The following is a 19232-nucleotide window of genomic DNA, read 5'->3' as shown; positions in this document are numbered from 1 at the left end:
GACAGAGATCAGATGCCAAAATGGCTCTGAAAGCCAAAGAACAAAAGACAGGTAGGTGGCTAAGGCAGCCAGGAGTTGAAAGCCACATCTACTAATATGCACACAAAGTTTCTGAGGTGTCTGAGAATGCCAGGTGTGCAAGACATCATTGTACAATGACCCACCTATCTGTTGCCAAATTCTATTGACTGAATCTGCAGGGTCACATTTTACAAATGAGGAAAAGAGCAGTAACTAAAGACAGAGACTTCTGATAATTAATAAGCCACTGCAAAACAATTTCTAGCTGTAGGAGCATCTAATGGTTGGAGAGAAAGCTGCTTGTAAAGAGCAAATTTTAAAAATCAGAAAAATGGTTTACTGATAACTAAATTATTATTAATTTAAACAGTGTTAAAAGGCAACCTAAAACATTAACTACTGATGACTTCCTAAGGGTTAACCATTTTTTCAAGTGTAATAACCTGCCAGGCTAGTGCAGCAGAAATTCATCTTGTTTTCAGGAAAGAGGTAAGACACGTTTCATATGAGAAATTCTCTTGACTTCCAGATGGATTTTTTAAAATTATCAAGCCCCTCATTAGCATAAAGAGTGAAGTTAGTTATTTTAATGAGTCCTTGTGGCACCTTAGAGACTAACAAATTTATTTGGGCATAAGCTTTTGTGGGCTAAAACCCACTTCATCAAATGGGTTTTAGCCCACGAAAGCTTATGCCCCAATAAATTTGATAGTCTCTAAGGTGCCACAGGGACGCCTCATTGTTTTTGCTGATACAGACTAACATGGCTACCACTCTGAAACCTGTTAAATATTTTAATTCTTATTGAATAGTGTTTTCATTTAATTTAAACACTCTACTGCAATATGTGCAATGCAGTCACAGGAGCATAACACTTAGACATGTACCAAAAAGTTAAAGCGACCGACCTTTTGCATTTCACTAAGATTGGATTTAAAAAAAAAAATTTGTTCTTAATTAAAAAAAAAAAAAAGTTCTTTCACTTGTCTTAGGTAAGGAAGCTCTTTTTAAGTCTGATTTTTACTGGACCATTTCCCTTTAAAGGAGACAAGAAAAACTAAAATGGAAACAAATTTCAAATAATAATTGAAGGCTCAAAGCATTCTATTGCAAAGAGGATTTGTTTTTATTTGTAAAGGATTGTAATGAATTATGAATCCCAAATCTAGGACAACAGGATACGTGTTCATACTTCATGGATTGGTGCTGATATTTTTGGATGTGCCCTTCATGATATATGTAGGCACAGCTGTGGTCATTACTTTTACTTCACAGGAAGTTGCAGAGTGACTGCTAGGGTTCTTTGATAGGTTTACCCAATTTATGAGAATGACAAAGGAAATTACAAGCCATAGCACGAGTCAGGAAATGTAGTTTTCTCACCCTGATAGTTCATAAGATGTCTATTTGTTATACAAAATTGAACCAAAAGAGTGCAAGCATATAAACAAAGAAGATCCAGATTGTTCACTACCATAGAAAAGGAATGCTAAGGGAAAATCTCCCATTATCATGGAATCATAGGACTGAAGGGACCTCGAGAGGTCATCTAGTCCAGTCCCCTACACTCATGGCAGGACAAAGTATTATCAGACCATCCCTGACAGGTGTTTATGTAGAATGGCCTTGCTTTGTAAGTTAAATACTGTACTTACTCATGTGATTTACATGGAGATTTTTGGTATTTAAAGTTGAGACCAACTGGCCAAGTTTCAAAAGTACAAATTAATATTATATCAGCCTGAACTATGATTTTAGACAATTTTGAAAAGATACCGAATGCTGTGGAAGAACTTTCCAAGTTGTAGCCAGTTTTGAAAAGTGGATATTTGGTTTGGACCATAAACATTCCCAGGAAACGTCTAATACTGTACTGTATGCAGTATTACCAACGTCAAGAGATCAAAAAGCATGAGTCAGGCCCCCCAAAATCATGAGCTTGGCCCAAAATTCATGAGCTCTTTTAAAGAGATTGTATTGTGCTTTTTAGGTCAGTCTCTTGATTTTTGAACTTGCCCTGCCCATCCCCAGGGTGTGTATGTGACAATTAGTGTTGTCTACTCCCACATGTACTGGACAAGGTGATTTTGGCCCCTGCTGCAGGAGCTCTCATCCCCATATCTGCCCCTCTCCTGCTCAGCAATTAATCCTGTCCTCCAGTCCCTCATCAGTTCTGTCCCAACCCAACCCCCTCAATTCAACTCCCGCTCAGTTCAGTCCCACAGCCCCCATCAACTCCCACTGTCCTCAGTTCACCTCCCAGCACTCACCCCATCTGCTCAGAACCAACCATCAATACAGCCCTCCCATCCCACCAGCCCCCTCCCTCCCTCCTCACTTCAGCCCCACTGCAGGCCCCAGACCATAGTTCAGCCCTTCCAGCCTCACCTATGCTCCTCTTAAGGTTCTTCCCCCTCACCAGGCTGCGTTGGGTGGGGGTGAGCTGCAGAGGGGTCCCCCTCCCACTTCCCAGGTTGGCAGGGGAACCCTGGCTGCGGGGCTGACAGTGGGGAGCCCTGGCCACCAGGGGCTGATAGCAATTTCTAAGTAAAATTAAGCCTCACTTGTGATCTCTGGATAGAACTCGGAAATATCAGGCTTATTTTTTTTCAGCCACGGCTGGTAATTATACATATATACACCTCTGACCCGATATAACACGAATTCTGATATAACGCGGTAAAGTAGTGTTCGGGGGGGGGGGGTGCGCACTCCGGTGGATCAAAGCAAGTTCGATATAACGCGGTTTCACCTATAACGCAGTAAGATTTTTTGGTTCCCGAGGACAGCATTATATCGAGGTAGAGGTGTACATATTAATCATGCAGCTGCCTATATGTTTTACTGAAAATTTGAGCTATGTAGTCAGGATCCCTTTATGAACAGCCCAATGACCTGTCAAACTGTTCACTGCTTTGAGAACAAAGAGTTAAATTAATCAGACTTTACTTTACCTGCGTATATATACTAAATATATGGCTCTGCACTTCATCCATGGAGTCCAGTCCATAGGCTACTGTCCCAAGGTGAAGCCTTTTAAAAACCATCTCATTCTGTGTGAGAGTTCCTGTAACAGAAGCAGCATTATAGGCGACGTCCAAGCCCTGGCAGACACTTATTTTCCATTCAAGCCCTGTTCCCTGCTTTTCCCAACAAAGAGCGAAAGGATGAGATGGGAGCACAGATGTTTACCTAGTTACTATAATGAGCTACTAGTGCAGCTTCAAGCGAGTGAAAAACAATTTTAGTAACTTGTGGGTAGATTATTGCAGGGAGTGGTAGAGTACTTGGCTAGGAGCTCCATTAAAATGAGATTACTCACCAAGTAACTTACTGCTTAATGAGATAAGGGTATCGGTGTGAAATCCTGACCCCACTGAAGTCAATTTCAGTTTACCCATTGACTTAAATGGGTCTGGGATGTCATCCCAGAACCTGGCCCTTGACTATTAACTTAGTTCTTTTGTTGTCCTAGACCAGAGTCATGAAGGTTCTGTGACATTAAAAGCTGGAATGATGGCAGGTGACTGGTTTCTGTTCCTAAAGAAGGGTTGTCTGTGGAGCTGGGTAAAATGTATTTGGCAAATTTATTGCTCGCCACACAATGCATTTTCCAGGCACCAAAACTCTTCACCGAAATAAATAAATAAATACAGGCCACAAAACCTGGAAATGTTGATTTAAAGTTTCATCTTGAAAAGGTCTATTTGATTTCACAAATCAAAACATTGTGTTTCAAGCCAAAAAAAAGTTTTTTGTTTTTTCATTCTGGGGAGAAAACCTGGAAAAAGAAAACTAACAGAATTTTATTTTGTATATTTCTGTTCAACCTCTGAAATGAAAACAAGTGTATTTAAAAAAAAAGAAAAAGTAGTAAGTTATTCCATTCCCTCTCGCTCACAGAACAGGGGCTGAAGACTGACAGAAGTGAGTGATGGTGAGGAACACACACAATAAACCATAAGGGGTGAAAAATCATCCCTGTCTCTTGCCTACTTATGTGCACACCCCCTCATTAAGAAAGGGCTCCATTATATGAAAGAACAACATGGAGATTCAAAACATAGTTTATAATCAAGGTACTGAATCACATTTTCTAAAAGAAAATCCCTGTTAGAAAAGAAGATACATTATATCAGTGGTCACCAACCAGTCGATTGAGATCAGCTGGTCGATCCTGGAGACTCTCCAAGTCGATTGCGATCTCTGGCTACACAGCCGCTAAGGCAGGCTCCCTGCCTGCGCCAGCCCCAGGCTGCTCCTGGAAGTGGCCAGCATGCCCCTGCGGCCTGGGTCGGTGGCAGGGGTCTCCGCACGATGCCCCTCTCTGCAGGCACCGGCCCCGCAGCTCCCATTGGCCAGGAACGGGGAGCTGTGGTCAATAGGAGCTGCGGGAGCGGTGCCTGTGGAGAGGGGCAGTGTCTGTGGTGCCACATGCCCTCCCCCAGGGGCTTGAGGAGCGCATTGGCCCCTTCTGGGAACAGCGTTGGCCTTAGCCCTGCTGCACCGCTGACCGGGAGCTGCCCAAGGTAAGTGCCCCCCGGTGGGAGCCTGCACCCCAACCCTGAGCCTCCTCCTGGAGCCAGCACTCCATACCCCCTCCTGCATCCTAAACCCCTGCCCCCTCCCAGAGCCCCCTCCCAGAGCCAACATCCCGTACCCGCTCCTGCACCCCAACACTCTGCCCCAGCCCAGAGTTCCCTCCCACACTCCAAACCCCTCAGCCCCAGCCCAGAGCCCGCACCCCCTCCCGAACCCCAACCTCCTGCCCCAGCCCAGTGAAAGTGAGTGAGAGTGTGGGAGAGCGAGCGAGCGAGCAATGGAGAGAGGTGTGGGTGGGGCTTTGCAGAAGGGGCAGGGCCTCAGGGAAGGGGTCGGGTAGATCCTGGGTTGCACTTACATTCAAAAAGTGATCTTGCCCGTAAAAAGGTTGGAGACCACCGCGTTATATTTTCCTACCCCATCAAAGGAGAATGTATATTAACTTATTTGACTATTCAAAGAAAATGTTACCCAAAAACATTCTTCACGCTTTTGCCTATATCAAAACTCCTGATAACTCATTTACCTGCATACCTGTTTTGTCTGTAAGTAAATAGGATATCCTTCCGAGCTGCTCTGGAATAGTGCTGGATCGAACCACTGTCCCAGGAATTTTGGAATCCCTACGGATCATCCAGCTGTAGACTATTTTCCCCATATCCAGGTTCACACGTAAGCTATGTTGGGGAAAAAAGAACAAAAGGGCTAAAAAAAAAAAAATCATCTGAGAATATCCCCAAAGAAATGGGATAATAAATTTGCTATAAAACTTTTGGACAACATCATGAGCTACCACAGGAAAGTGCTATAATAAAAAGGATGGTACTTCCATATTAGAATTGAGCAGCACAAAAAGGTGTTGAGGGAGAACCACGTATTAGCTCCTGTGACAGCAGTGAGAAGTTCAAAGTTGCTAAGGAAAGAAGATATACCGTGAATGGAAGATGGACACACCATCTAAGTAGGGATAAAATGATCAACAACAAAAAAACCAGAGGTTTAAAAAAAAAAAAATGGTGGTGGCTTGCTTTCTTCCTCTCACCCCCTTCATTTTTGCTCACCTCTCTTCAGGGAAACAAGGAAGCCTGTAGAGCAAGAAAGGCTGTCCCTGCAATAGGCATTTCTAATCCCTCATTTCTGGAGAACTCACAAAAAAGTCCAATATTGTAAAATTCTAGATGTGTATGTTAAAGTGTGGTAGAGTAGAAGGCTATACATTTTGCTGGGAAGTGTTAATTGATTAGCTTACCTAATAGGAATGATGTTTGAAAACAGGAGGAGGAATCGTATGATCTGAAGATACCAGCGGCCTGCGAAATGCTGGAGGGCCACCATGACAAGCGAGACCACCACAAGGGCTCCGAACAAGATTTTGGTGAGGCAGTTCACTTCCAAGTCAAATAGTCCAATCTAAGCAAATAAAATAAAATATTTTCTACAGTGTAAATCGAGAGATTAATCCATGTAGTGTTCTCATATTTGGCATGAGCTGCCATCATGCCTTGAAGTGTGCATGCACCCAAAGAGCTAATGGGATTCATGCATACATTTCCAGTGCAGAAATGAATGCAATAAATGAAACAGAGCTCTCGAGACTATGGGGGTGGGGACCCGCAGAAAACTAAAAACAGCAACAGCAAGATTAAGCATTAGTTTCAAATCAACTGACAGTTCCAAGATGTTGTTCATCACCAGACACATTTTCTTCTCTTCATTTAAATCTCTGTACGGTTTTGCATTTCAAAGCAACACTTGCCCCAACTCAACCTTCATGCTTCCAAGCCTTTGGAGGTACAATATCACAAGCACTGGAGTGCTACACACCTGCTGCTGCCACTTTCTAATGCAGGGGTAGGCAACCTATGGCACTCGTGCCAAAGGCGGCACGCAAGCTGATTTTCAGTGGCACTCACACTGCCCGGGTCCTCGCCACCGGTCCGGGGAGCTCTGCATTTTAATTTAATTTTAAATGAAGCGTCTTAAACATTTTAAAAACCTTATTTATTTTACATACAACAATAGTTTAGTTATATATTATAGACTTATAGAAAGAGACCGTCTAAAAACGTTAAAATGTATTACTGGCACGCGAAACCTTAAATTAGAGTGAATAAATGAAGACTCAGCACACCACTTCTGAAAGGTTGCCGACCCCTGTTCGAATGTAAACTGCCTTTTCAAAAAACGGTATTTAGAAGTGATCAACTCTGTTAACACTTCGGTGAAGAGATCTGAGATGCCTCATATTGTCAGCAACTGGTCACTAACATCCACAGAACTAAACTTACCTAAGGGACACGATACAACATTGTGTGTGGACAATTTCAATTGTATCTTTATAGTTAAAGCTACTGTGGATGCAGTCACACTGGTATAAATGTATTTATACCGGTAGAGCTTAAGGCTGCACAATAAGCCAAGCCACTATAACTGAGTGAACGCTAGGGTTGTACCAATATAAACAAAGAGTCATTCCCCTAACATACATCGCTATTCTGGTACAAAAAACACTCGTAGACCAGGCTGAGAAAGTAAGGCAGGAAGAGACCACCTATGAGGAGTATTCTAAATTGCACACTGGAAGTCAATCACAATTCAGCTGATGCTGCCCAGTTTACATCGTGGTTAGATGTTTTCTGTTTAAAGGTACGTCTTCACTACCCGCCGTATCGGCGGGTAGCAATCGATTTATCCGGGATCGATATATCGCGTCTCGTTAAGACGCGATATATCGATCCCTGAACGTGCTCACCGTCGACTCCGGAACTCCACCAGAGCGAGCGGCGGTAGCGCAGTCGACGGGGGAGCCGCGGCCGTCGATCCCGCGCCATGTGGACCTCAGGTAATTCGATCCAAGATACTTCAACTTCAGCTACGCTATTCGCGTAGCTGAAGTTGCGTATCTTGGATCGATCCCCCCCCCCCCAGTGTAGACCAGCCCTAAGAGACAGAAACTCAACATAATCTCCATGATGAACCTTTACATGGCTGCCCCCATTGATGTTTCATTTTTCTCTGAAACAGCTGGTGTACGCATAGGCATAGTTTGCAGGGGCAGCTCCAGTCAGGCCAACGGGGCTGAGCGTGGTGGGGAGGGGCAATTGCCCGCCTGCCCAAGACTTGCAGTTTGAGGGGGAGCAATGACCCCTCTGCCCCCACCCCCTCACAAACTACACCCATGGGTGTATGTATCTGCAAGAAATAGAATACTGGGCTAGATCAGAGAGTCTCAGTCTCTTTAATGCTGTGATTGTACGCTAACCCTCTCTCTCAACTAGTTATCGTCAGATGCACTCCATAAATAATCTTGGTTCACATGGTGCTTTAGAAGAAATAAGGAGTCCATGGGTGCTGCAAAGGAGGTGCCACAGGAACTGGGGTAATGATTTTACAGTATTTCTCGTGTCTGAGGAGGACTGATTACTAAGAAGCAAGAAAATCAGTTTACTCAAACATCAGGAGAGGGAATGAATTCACAACCCACAGGTTGAGATCCATTGTACTATAGTGGCCCAACTGTCTCCTATTGTACACCAACAACGAAACGCCGTACCTTACTTCGTGGATTTGAAGTGTTCATGACACTGCGCAGTTCCCTCCCTGTGTAAAGAACAACTCCCACAACTGTGCCTAAATGAAATAAAAAACATGATGTATATTATTCTGGGATGAACAGGTTAAAATAATGGTGCTTTTTTTTTTTAATGGTTGGGATGATGCTTGTTCTTAAAAGGTTTATTTTATCCACAGACTCAATGTGCAGGCACATTTTTAGTAGATTAATTTTAGAAAGCATGGAGAGCACCCACAAAAAAAAAAAAAAATCAACTGATTCAAGTACCTGAGATATAAATTGGAGGGGTGGAGAAAACTGATTCTGCATATAAAAATCAGCCCATCTCCCTCCTACAAATGCCAATGCCTGAAGCTGGACACGGCACTCCTAATTATCATCATCTGTGCAATTAACCTTTAGGTAACGCAACATAAATTATTCTACTATAGTGCCTAAAAGGATAAGATGCCCCTTCCCTATTTTCCTCCCTTAAATTCTTGGTGTGAATTCCCACCCTGTTGCAATCAAAGGAGTTGAAAAGCAGGGGTTTCAGTTCACCGCCACCACATAGTTGTACTGTTGCTTGGGTTGCTGGCTCTGGAGGCCACAAACTGTTTATGCCTTACTGTTGTCCTCAAAAAGCATAAAACAGCCACTTCATTCTAGTGGCCAACCCTGCTAGCTAATGGAAATATAATACAACATTTAAACAGCAATGTGGTTATCTAGTTGTAGAATGTCAGTGTTGCAAGTACATTTTGCAACATGTCAACATTGCTCATTCCTGCCCCAGCACTAACCTCCTGTGGGTGATGGAATACTTAGTAGGACAGACACCCCAAGGACTCATATCCAGTTAGTGCTTCCATAATTTTGGGAGAATGTTGATCAAGTGTATCCAGTTACGTTTTAATTCTGGCCCTGGAAGCCCTCAAGCATCTTTAGCTGGTGCACTTCACAAGTCTGAAGTCACTGTAGCCCTGATGGCAATTTCAGTGAAACAGGACTGTGCAATCCAATGTGTTCGACACATGACCATGAGCCCTGGTGGCTTCCTCTTTCTGTCTCGTAAAGGTTGCGGAATTATGCCTCTCTCACAGGGCAAGTAATAATGATTTAATGATAAGGTTATGCACCTATTGACATATATTCACCTTGATAATCTTCTCATACGTTCATATACCTGCACATACAAGTTGTGCAGGGCATATAAACAGCTGCTAGGGCCTATATTTTTAAAGATATTTTGTACAGGTTAGATGCATAGATGACATTCATGCAAATCCATGACTCCAATATGGCTGTCTCCCTCAATGTGCTGCTTGTCCAAGACTTACTTTGTGGTGCTAAGGCAGAGGTCTCCAAACTGTGGGGCACAGAAAAACATTCGGGGGGACGCAGCTGGGGCCCGGGCCAGCCCCCCCGGGGAGGGGGAGGGCGGGAGCATTACCCAACTCCGCTCCTGGCCTTGGCTCTGGCTGCTGGGCTGGGACCCCAGCTGCCAGCCCTTGCTGCCGGCCTCGCACCCAGGACCCCAGCTGCCGGCCTCGATCCCTAGCCCCGCCCGCAGCTATAGCTCCAGCCTCAGCCCCCTTACCTCTGTCGGTGTCCGCCCCTCCCAGAGCTCTGGCCCCCCTCCCAGTGCCGGCTCCGGAGGAGGGAAGGGGGGAAAAGGTTAAGGGGGGGGTGCAAGGTAAAAAGTTTGGGGAGCATTGTGCTAAGGGCTATGTGGAAGGTAACAGACTAAGGATGACAGAATGATTATCACAACACCATGTTCCATATATAGGGCATGCAATAAGACATTCACCACACACAACTTTGCAACTTCAATAACAGGAGCATCCTAATAAAGAAGGCTAAGCTGATCTGCAATAGTTAGCCCAATATTCTTTCGATGGCCTTCCTACTACAGTGTCATGGATGAATTACCCACGTCATGAATCAGTATATTTGCAGTGATAAATATTCCTGATTAACTCCACAGCTAAGTTTGATCTTTCTTCTGTGCAACTGTGGAAAAGATGCCAGGTACATTTCCTTTCTACTACCCCAGCTCATCTTTTAAGAATTAGCTTTCCATTTGCACACTGACAGATCCAGAATGCGTGTGAATCAGGGGGGTTTTTTTTCTTCTTCGTAAAATAACTGACATCTGGAAGACAATTAAGGCTAGCAGCAGAGTCAGGAGGACTAATAACTTTCTTAAATTAAGAGCTCAATAAATTGAATTCATTGGGTTTGATTTAAAAAAAAAAACCCATTTGAAAAGTCTTTACTAGATTTGGACAGGCAGAAGAACCAAGTTTTATCAAACCCTTGGAAAATTAAATTTGTAGACAGTGCTGTCGTTTGTAAGTTCTTTTATCAGAATTGTATTTCTGAGAAACAAAACTGCATGAAGTTGCTATAAGCAGAGCAGTGAAGTTTCATCCAAACAGGAGAATCCACTTCTAGACATAGGACTTGATCCTGCTCCATTCAAGTCAATGCAAAAATTCTGGTAATACTGTATTATGGTAGCATTCTAGAGGCCCCATAGTGCTAGGCATTGTGCAGACACATGTTAAGAAACAATCGCTGGCCTGAACAGTTTACAATATTAACAGAGAGGCACAGGGTGGGAGAAAGGCTGTTACAGTCATTGGGACCAGTCAGAGCTAGGCATAATCACAGGAACTAAATAAATGTATTACGTAACTTTAAAACTACATTGTGAATGTTAAACCAGACATATGCCTGCCTATTCCCAGGAAGAGACAGAATCATACTAATTCCTACTATGCAGGAACAGATGGAGCTGCTGGGAGGTGGCAAATATATTTTAATGCTGAAATAAGTAATACACTGAACCATTTCAAAAGGGCTAACAGTGAGTGTATGCCCTACCTCTTAGAAACCAGATTATTCTAGTTGCTCTAAACCCACTGCAGTTTTAACACCTTGCTTTAATTCCTCCCATGCCCATTACTAACCAAGGTTTCAGAGGGCTGCAAACATATTATTTCGAAATAACTTAAGATGTAAAACTAATTCAAACTAAAAATATCCTGGGAAGCATTCTTTAAAAATAAGTCTCTGGAGCCAGATGGCAGAAGGTGGCAAGCACACTAATTCAAATCAGCAGATGGCAGGCTACTCCAAATCTGACAGCCAGCAGCAAGTGGAGTCAGACTCACTCCTACTGCAGCAGCAGACGGACATGCTGCAAAGCTCTGCTTTAACTCAGAAGTGTGTGCTGCACCCAGTGCCATGTGTATTATTTATTCTACTAAAGAGACAAGGAAACTTTGTTCAGTGTAGAGTCACAAAAGTTAAAATGGGGGAAAGCCTATTAGGGGATGGAAAAGGCCTATTAATTTTTCTGAGCAGAACAAAGTTTGAAGGGCAATTTTCACTGGGTACTTGCTCCTAATTGTTGTATGGATATTTGAAATAGACCACATTGTATAAACTATTGAAAAAGTGATTACAATATTTTAAAATGCCATTCTTCTGGGCTGATCCCACAAACATGTATGTACACGAGTAACTTTGCTCACAGGCATAAGTGACAGACTGGACTCTTGTCTTTGTAGCTTTTTGTACAGCAGGTAGAACAATGGAGCTCCAATCCTGATAGGGGCTTCTGGGAGCTACTATAAATAATAAGCTCATCAGGTAGATCTGCATGCAGTTTCTCCCACCGTAGTACAAGTGCCTAAACATGACAGCCCATGTGCATATGAGCTCATCTGATGGCACAGAATGGGAAGGAGGATAATATTCTCTAGACACACTGAGGGGGAAATCTGGCCCCACTGAAGTCAAAAGGACTTCTGCCATTGATTTCCATGGGGACATAACTTCACTCCGAGTCTGGTCATGTCATACCAATATTAACAGCTCAGGAAAGACCTCAGAAGACTACATGAATTGGTTAAGAGTTACAGTTTAAATTATCTAGCACACAAGATAAGTAAGCTAGAAATAGAAAAACATATCTGAAGAGGCAAGAGTTACTAGAACAATGGCTTTCCTGCCTCTTTGTCTTCTTATTTGGTTTAGGAGATGGACTGAATTGAAAACTTGCTCTGAACGGCCTATTTGGTATTTGAAGCTGCCTGCACTAGTACTTGTGTGTTTGCATTCAGGGGGGGAGGTTAGCTGCCAATCAGTTGACAATTACTGAACTATAAATAAGATTTACTCTACTATATTTGGACAGCTATATTTAATTACCTTTCGACATATCACTGTGACAACATTTATTATATTTTAGCATATTTTAAAGAGAAGGAGCAGGAGAACTGGATGGAAACATTGCAGAAATGAAACACACTTACCTTTCTCTGTTTAAAAAACTGGGGGGTGTCCACTGTTCCATTACAAAGAGGAACTTTCTGAAGCTCATATTCCTTCCCATCAGTCACTTTGTGAAGTGTCTCAATACATGGCTAAACACCATACAGTGAAACCTCTAAAAACTCAAAAATGTCAATCCTCAAACTGCACTGCAGAATTTCACTCTTCTTCTGACACTCTCTTGTAACCTAAAGGCACCTTAGCTAGTGAAAGAATGAGCCTTTTCTCCTGACAAGCATTTAGAAGAGAACATTGATTCCTCTCATTCCTTGCAACTTTAGTGTGTGTATGGAACAACCCAAAATTTATCACAGAATGCTTTTTATTTATAGAACCACAACCTAGTGGAAGCATTTACCTGGAGATCTTTTATGTTCGCTTCTATTACTAGACTCTATTTGACACCATTTCTGTTACAGATTAGAATGTCAATGTAGCAATTAAGTGCTATTCTGGTAGCAGACAAGAAGCGCCCAAAGGCCCCTGGAATTCCAGTTCCTTCTCATCTATAAATGTCCAAGAGGTAATTAGATGTCAGCTCAGCTCCCCAGAGATGTTAGAACAAGTGGTAAACTTCATTCCAACTGCTAAATTCTCCAACTGACAGAGATGATTATTCCAAATTACAAAAGGATTTTAAAAAAAATTGCTAACATACTCCTCAAAAAAATTACACGTGCTTCCATCTTACCAGATGCAATCACTGTGCTGGCCCAGAGGGTGTTTTCTATGCTTAGGCTTTCATTCACTGGAGGGTCACTGTCTTCCTAGAAGGGATACACAAACAGCATTCAAACAGCTTACTAGGTGCATTCGTGACACACAGAGAGGCAAAGGAGGGAAAACTTCCTAAGCTTATGAAAATCCTAAAATCTTAACCTTGCCATCAGATCCTCCTGGTTGGGCTAGAAACACAGGCATTTCACACTGGGATGAAAGGGTTGGGGCAGGGGAAGTCTACTGTTGTGCTTTTTCCTGCACAGGCAGCCCCTCTCCACGTTAGAAGAAGGGCGGCTTGTTTCGTTTGACTATTTGAAAGTGATTTGAAATCTTCAACTGGACTATGATGATAGGCAGATTCACGGACCATGACATTGGGTATGTTTTTCACCAACGCGATCCACTCACTTGTGCAAATAACTGACCTTTTTCGGTCTTTTATTGCAAGGTATCAGTGAAATTTCTCCTTTCGCAGTTTAAGCCTCTCAGAAATGCCTGGAAAGCTAAATAAATAATCTGAACCATGCCAGTAAACGACACAGAGCGATCAGTATGCTAGATTCAGTGTCCTTTTTTCAGGGATCAGGATATGAACTCTAGCATGCTTTATCTTTGCATTACAGTGTGTTGCGTGAATTAAGGCCTTTTTAGGGCTAACATAAAATTGCTTCTCTATTTGGATAGTCCAAGGGGATCTACAAACCTCCCAAGCTCTGTAGCTGCCCAAGCTGCTCCCTATCCCATGAAAATACTACCTCCTGTAAAGCCAATCAAGGGATCTCCTCAGCAGCTATGGGATGACGAGATCACAGTCTATCACTTTAAAATAAACAAACGTTGGCAAGCAATTCAGAAAATGACCTAAAAAGTCTCAGGTCTTGTACCAAGCTGTCCATGCTCCTTCAAGCAGGAAGGGAAGAGGATCTTAAAAGTAAGGAACCCATATATAACATGCATTCTTCACAATCCCCTTTCTCCAGGGAGCAGGGGAAGAAGCCTTTGGGCCCAAACACCCATTGCATCTCTTCTCATTTCCCCCACCCCCCATAGTAATAGACAGTTTAATTTTTTTTTAATGTTACATTCTCAGGGACCTTGGGCCAGAACAGAGTATTGGAGGTGCACATCTATTAGGTCACATTAACTCCCACCGACTGTCTGTCCCTGAGAAGGGAGAACCAACCAACCCAGAATAGGAGTTGATGGCCATTGGCTTATGTACCTAAAGTCTTCTGTCCCCATACAGCTCCGAATGGCAGAGACTTTTTCATTCTTTGACCGCTTGTGTGGTGGGCCAGCCTCCCTTCTAGGGTGACCAGACAGCAAACGTGAAAAATTGGGAAGGGGGTGGGGGATAATAGGAGCCTCTTTAAGAAAAAGACCCAAAAATCGGGACTCTCCCTATAAAATCGGGACATCTGGTCACCCTACTCCCTTCTGAACAGGTGAGCTTATTTTACAGCACCATGTTGGACCCAAATGGCCACAACTAATTCCATCTGGATAAGACCCTTAATGCTGAGTGGCCTGTTGTCTTTTGTTTCTAAGGAAAACTCTTAATGAACTATAAAGCTTTAGATTTTATTTAAAACATGGGTGCATATTATTTAGAAGAGAGAAGGATCCCTATTAACCTATTTGACTTTAGTATATTTGTACAGGGCCGAGCAACATTTTAGCATTTCTCCTGAAGCAATCTGAAAGTCACTTCCAAGATCCAAAACACTATTCAAAAGGTCTATGTGGCAAACACTTATATACAAGGCTTAAAACATATCAGTAGACTTACTCTGGTGAAGGTCCCCACAAAATTATGTATGTCAATATTGGGCTCTTCTGCATACACATAGGATCGGATTTGAAGAAGGTCCTAAAGAATAGACATGTTATGGCAGCAGTTAAAACATGATTATCCCACAATATACAAAGCCTTTAAGCCTCCAATTATTTTATGAATAACATTTCTTTAAGCAAATCAAAAAAAGACACTCAGTGTACTCATACGGAAAATCTCTCAGCTGATGAAGACAGAGTAGAATCATTACAATAGCTTCAGCAGAATGGTGTTGCCACAGTTAGAGTTCCTCAAATGGAAATGTGCAGAGACTGCTGGGAGTTATTTGACAGTTGGTGCATTATAAAGGACATTTCAGGCTGAATAATCAGGTTAACGTATGATACATCTACCAGGTTGTGGAATAGCCGGCCAAGGGAAACAGTGAAAATCTTTCAGAGCTTTGGACATTTAGATTATGTCTACACAGCAGATGAGAGGGCTCTTCTCAGGGCGGGTAGACAGACATGCTCTTGCTTGGCTCAAGCTAGCATGCTAAAAATAACAGCCGGGATGCGGCAACGTGGGCAGCAGCTGGGGCTAGCTATCCAAATAAAGGGAGTTGGGCAAGTTTGTACTCAAGTGGCTAGCCCAAGTCACCGGCCATGCCACCACAGCCACACTGCAATTATTAGGGTGCTAGCTGGAGTGGAACTAGCGTATGTTTGTCCACCAGTACTGGGAAGCACCCTCCCATCTGCTGTGTAGACATATCCTGAGTTCAAGACACTAACATGTATAATAGGAAACAGTTCCACAGTGGGAGGGAGATAGATGTGCCAATACTGCAAGTCATTTTGACTACTAACTTATATAAGTATATGGAGTCTTAGATCTTTGCTGAAGAATTTTCCTGATTCTAGGGTTTTTGGAACAAAAAAATATTTATTACAGCTGGCACATTGGCAAAACAGAGGCACACTCAGCTGACTTGTTTTGTTTCTTATAACACACATACACACACACACACACACACACACACACACACACACACAAACACACACAGTTCTGCAGCGAGAGAATTTGGGAAGACACATAGCATTCAATGGTTATATACTTAGTTCAGATGGCAAAGAGGAATAACCATGATCTAAACTCTCTTTTTATGAAGGTAAGCAATGGCTTAAGTGGCAGGAAAAGTTCCATTCTAAGGTCACATGATTTGTTCTCTTGTAGTACAGTAGAGTTCAATGAACAGAAAGGGGAGTATCTGAGAAAGCAGGAAGTGCACTGTCATCAAGGAAATGAACCTTTCTATAATAAATTACTGGTAGGTGACTTTCATATACACCATGCCCCATTTGATTGGCTCCTATTTCAAGGCAGTACTTTGGATGCTAGCTCAGTAATTCTATTTAAGTTTTCCATAGGGATCCATCAATATAGTATCTAAACAATATTAACCTGTCTGTTGAAGTACCCAGTTGAATTCATGAAGTCTTCTGCTATTCTCTCTTCCCTGGCAAAAGGAAGTTCTAATTGTCATTCCTCTTCAGCTGCCAAACTTGCCTCAAAACTGCATAAGGCATGTTGAGAGCACTACTTCATGCTGCACAAGTGGTCACTGTACACCTTATGGGGTGTATTTTAACCATAGATCAATGGATTACTAGGAGTACATTTCAAATAGAAGTTAGGTGAATGCCATTCGTACCCAAATCTCTCTCTTCCAATACCACTTTATGGTCTCTTGAACATAACACAGTCTATATACCACTACTTGTGCTTTAATTTGTCAGTTTCCTCCATTTTTCAAAATCCCAGAGCTCTAACCAGCTGTGAAGTGAGAACTGGAATAATAAAAATTACATTCAATCCTTCCCCCTCCATCTCCCCCCCTCAAAACAAACAAAACAAACAAACAAACAAACAAACAAACAAACAAACAAACAAACAAACAAACAAACAAACAAACAAACAAACAAACAAACAAACAAACAAACAAACAAACAAAAAATCAAGCAACCATGATCTTGTGGAAGAATGGATTTTCCCCTCCCCCACATCATAGTGCAAATATTGGCAGGAGGATCAAGTGTGCAAATAATTTTCTAAGTCTTCCATTGATTCCAAAATGGCAATTATTTTGCCTTCTGTGAAAGCCAGACAGAACACACATTTTTCCCCTTTTGGCAGATTACATACACTTTCAATTGTTCATGACACACTGAGAAACAGTTAATTCAAAAAAAAAAAAAAAAGTCTTTTACTAGGAAACTACTTACAGAAGCGGTGGGTAATCTCTGAGTGCAGGCAACTGGCAGTCGCAGCTTCCAGTCTGTTTCACCATCTAGCTGATCAGTCCGGAGGAAGCAAGATCCTGTGGATGTTCAACATTTGTTAATGGTCTTTTTAATTCTATCATAAGTACATATACAGTTCATGGAATTAGTTCCTGAGATAGGACACATTTCTTTCTATGAAAACACCAGCTGATTAAGAGTAACCTTTCCGAGGAATTTAGATGAAAAGTTTCTTGAGACCCCAGCTATTTAAGTAAGCCAAGACTAAGGAAACAAACAAACAAATCAAACTTTCAATTAAGTTATATAAAGGGAACAAATCAAAGTAAAAAAATAAATATAATTTTAGGAGGCTAAAACATATATAATAGCTAGTCAGAGACATTTGGATACAGTGCTGGATGACAGGTAAGGCGTATACAACCTTACGTATGTTAAGGCTGTTTTGAGTTACAAATGCTATGGGTCTGGCAACAATTTCAATGGACACAAAAAGAAATGAGTATGACTGTTTTAAAAGAATAGTGCTCCTGGCAACTGTTCATTTAATAAACCGTATTACATATGCACAATGGGGGTCCCTAAGGCATGGAAGCCATGTTATCGTGAAGAGTCAAGCACTCCTTTCCTTTTATACTACAGAATATAGTAAATCAATGTACTCGATCTGTAAGACATATTCAACCTCTTTTCTAAGCCCTCTGATTAAACATTTACCCAAACTATCCTGCGTCTCAGCAGGACAAAGCTGTATGGCAATTCTAACCATATAGCTAATTCTCCATGTAATGAAAGCAATTGTGTGATTTCACTAACTATGACTCAACCTAAAGGTCAACTGTCTATATCCTTTAATTTTCAAAAACTATCAGAATATAACAAACAAAAACAACACAAAATAGCCAGTCCATCAAGCGTTTGCGGTCGTCTGCTTCCCTAACTCTAAAACTGTATCATTTCTGTTACATTTTCAAATGATGATTTTTTCCAAATAACCAGTGAAAGGTTAATGGTTATTTTCACAATTAGTTCCAGATGTTTACCATTCTTTTCTGACGTCCTCAGGAAGATCATGTCAGCAGGGACCCGCTGGTTCTGTTACAAAAAGAAAGGCTGTTATTGTGCATAGGTGTATGCACATTTGTGTACCCCTACCCCCATGGCATAAAACAAAGGTTTTTTTTAAAAAGAATATTTAATTCTTTGTCCAGTTGGGGTTCAGGATTTATTTTATTTTGAATCCTAAAACAGGATCTCTTCCCTCCACATGTGCTAGTTCACTGCAGAAATCCAAAGACAAAAGGAATTAGGAGCCAGCTCCCATCGATTTCACTGGGAGCTGGCTCAGGCTCTAGGTTTTCAAAGAACTCATCCATTAGCTCTGAAGCTTCTCAAACAATCCAGCATTAGGAGCTTAAAGCCTGGACTGGTTTCCTTCCAAGAAGCCCTATGCTAGTAAAAAGACACAGGCATGTGCTTTCTTCTCTACAGGTTCTGTTTAGCCCTCATCTGTACAAGATGTTTGTTATATTACTGCTGATAGACATCTGCAGAAACAGAAAGTGGAAGTCCGTGAAAATCACCCTCTGAACAAAGGGGTAACTTGATACAGGGTCATCTGAGGTCATATAAAGTACATAGTTTTCTAGGTTTTCAATTTCCAGTCAACTACAGATACTTACAATATTATGCAAGGGACATCCATCAAGCTTCATACGTGGATAATGTATTTGCACATGCAATGTAGGTACCTGTTCAGGGCAAGTGGGTTCTGGTGCATCCAAGCACTCAGTTACAAGCATTTGCGTGTGCATGTGCACATTTTGTTGATGCACTTGGATCAAGAATTTGGTCTACTACAGATGTAGGACCATGTGGGGTTTTTATCTTGTCATGCAGAGGTAAGTGGGAACCTCAGACCATAGGGTTTCAAAGAGAAATTTGTTCCAATTTCTAGAAACTTTATTGAGAA

At 42.0% G+C, this 19232-nt stretch overlaps 1 protein-coding gene across 3 annotated transcripts in view; it reads right to left on the bottom strand.

The window, feature by feature from the left end:
* Window positions 1-19232, bottom strand: part of ATP9A (ATPase phospholipid transporting 9A (putative)) — an 89037-nt gene that overhangs the window by 37513 nt on the left and 32292 nt on the right. For all 3 annotated transcript variants that reach the window (XM_026652798.2, XM_026652799.2, XM_026652800.2), the window contains exons 6-13: window positions 18304-18355; window positions 17243-17337; window positions 14973-15053; window positions 13155-13230; window positions 8117-8193; window positions 5813-5973; window positions 5098-5240; window positions 2976-3088 (exon numbers count right to left, since the gene is read on the bottom strand). In XM_026652798.2, coding sequence (XP_026508583.1) covers window positions 2976-3088; window positions 5098-5240; window positions 5813-5973; window positions 8117-8193; window positions 13155-13230; window positions 14973-15053; window positions 17243-17337; window positions 18304-18355 — 798 coding nt within the window. The remainder of the gene's footprint in view (window positions 1-2975; window positions 3089-5097; window positions 5241-5812; window positions 5974-8116; window positions 8194-13154; window positions 13231-14972; window positions 15054-17242; window positions 17338-18303; window positions 18356-19232) is intronic.

Source organism: Terrapene carolina, unplaced genomic scaffold (assembly GCF_002925995.2).
Source record: "Terrapene carolina triunguis isolate 2854851 unplaced genomic scaffold, T_m_triunguis-2.0 Scaffold130, whole genome shotgun sequence".
NCBI classification, from domain to species: domain Eukaryota; kingdom Metazoa; phylum Chordata; order Testudines; family Emydidae; genus Terrapene; species Terrapene triunguis.
Note: the sequence above shows the minus strand (reverse complement) of the source record. Positions and strands in the feature narration are given on the sequence as shown.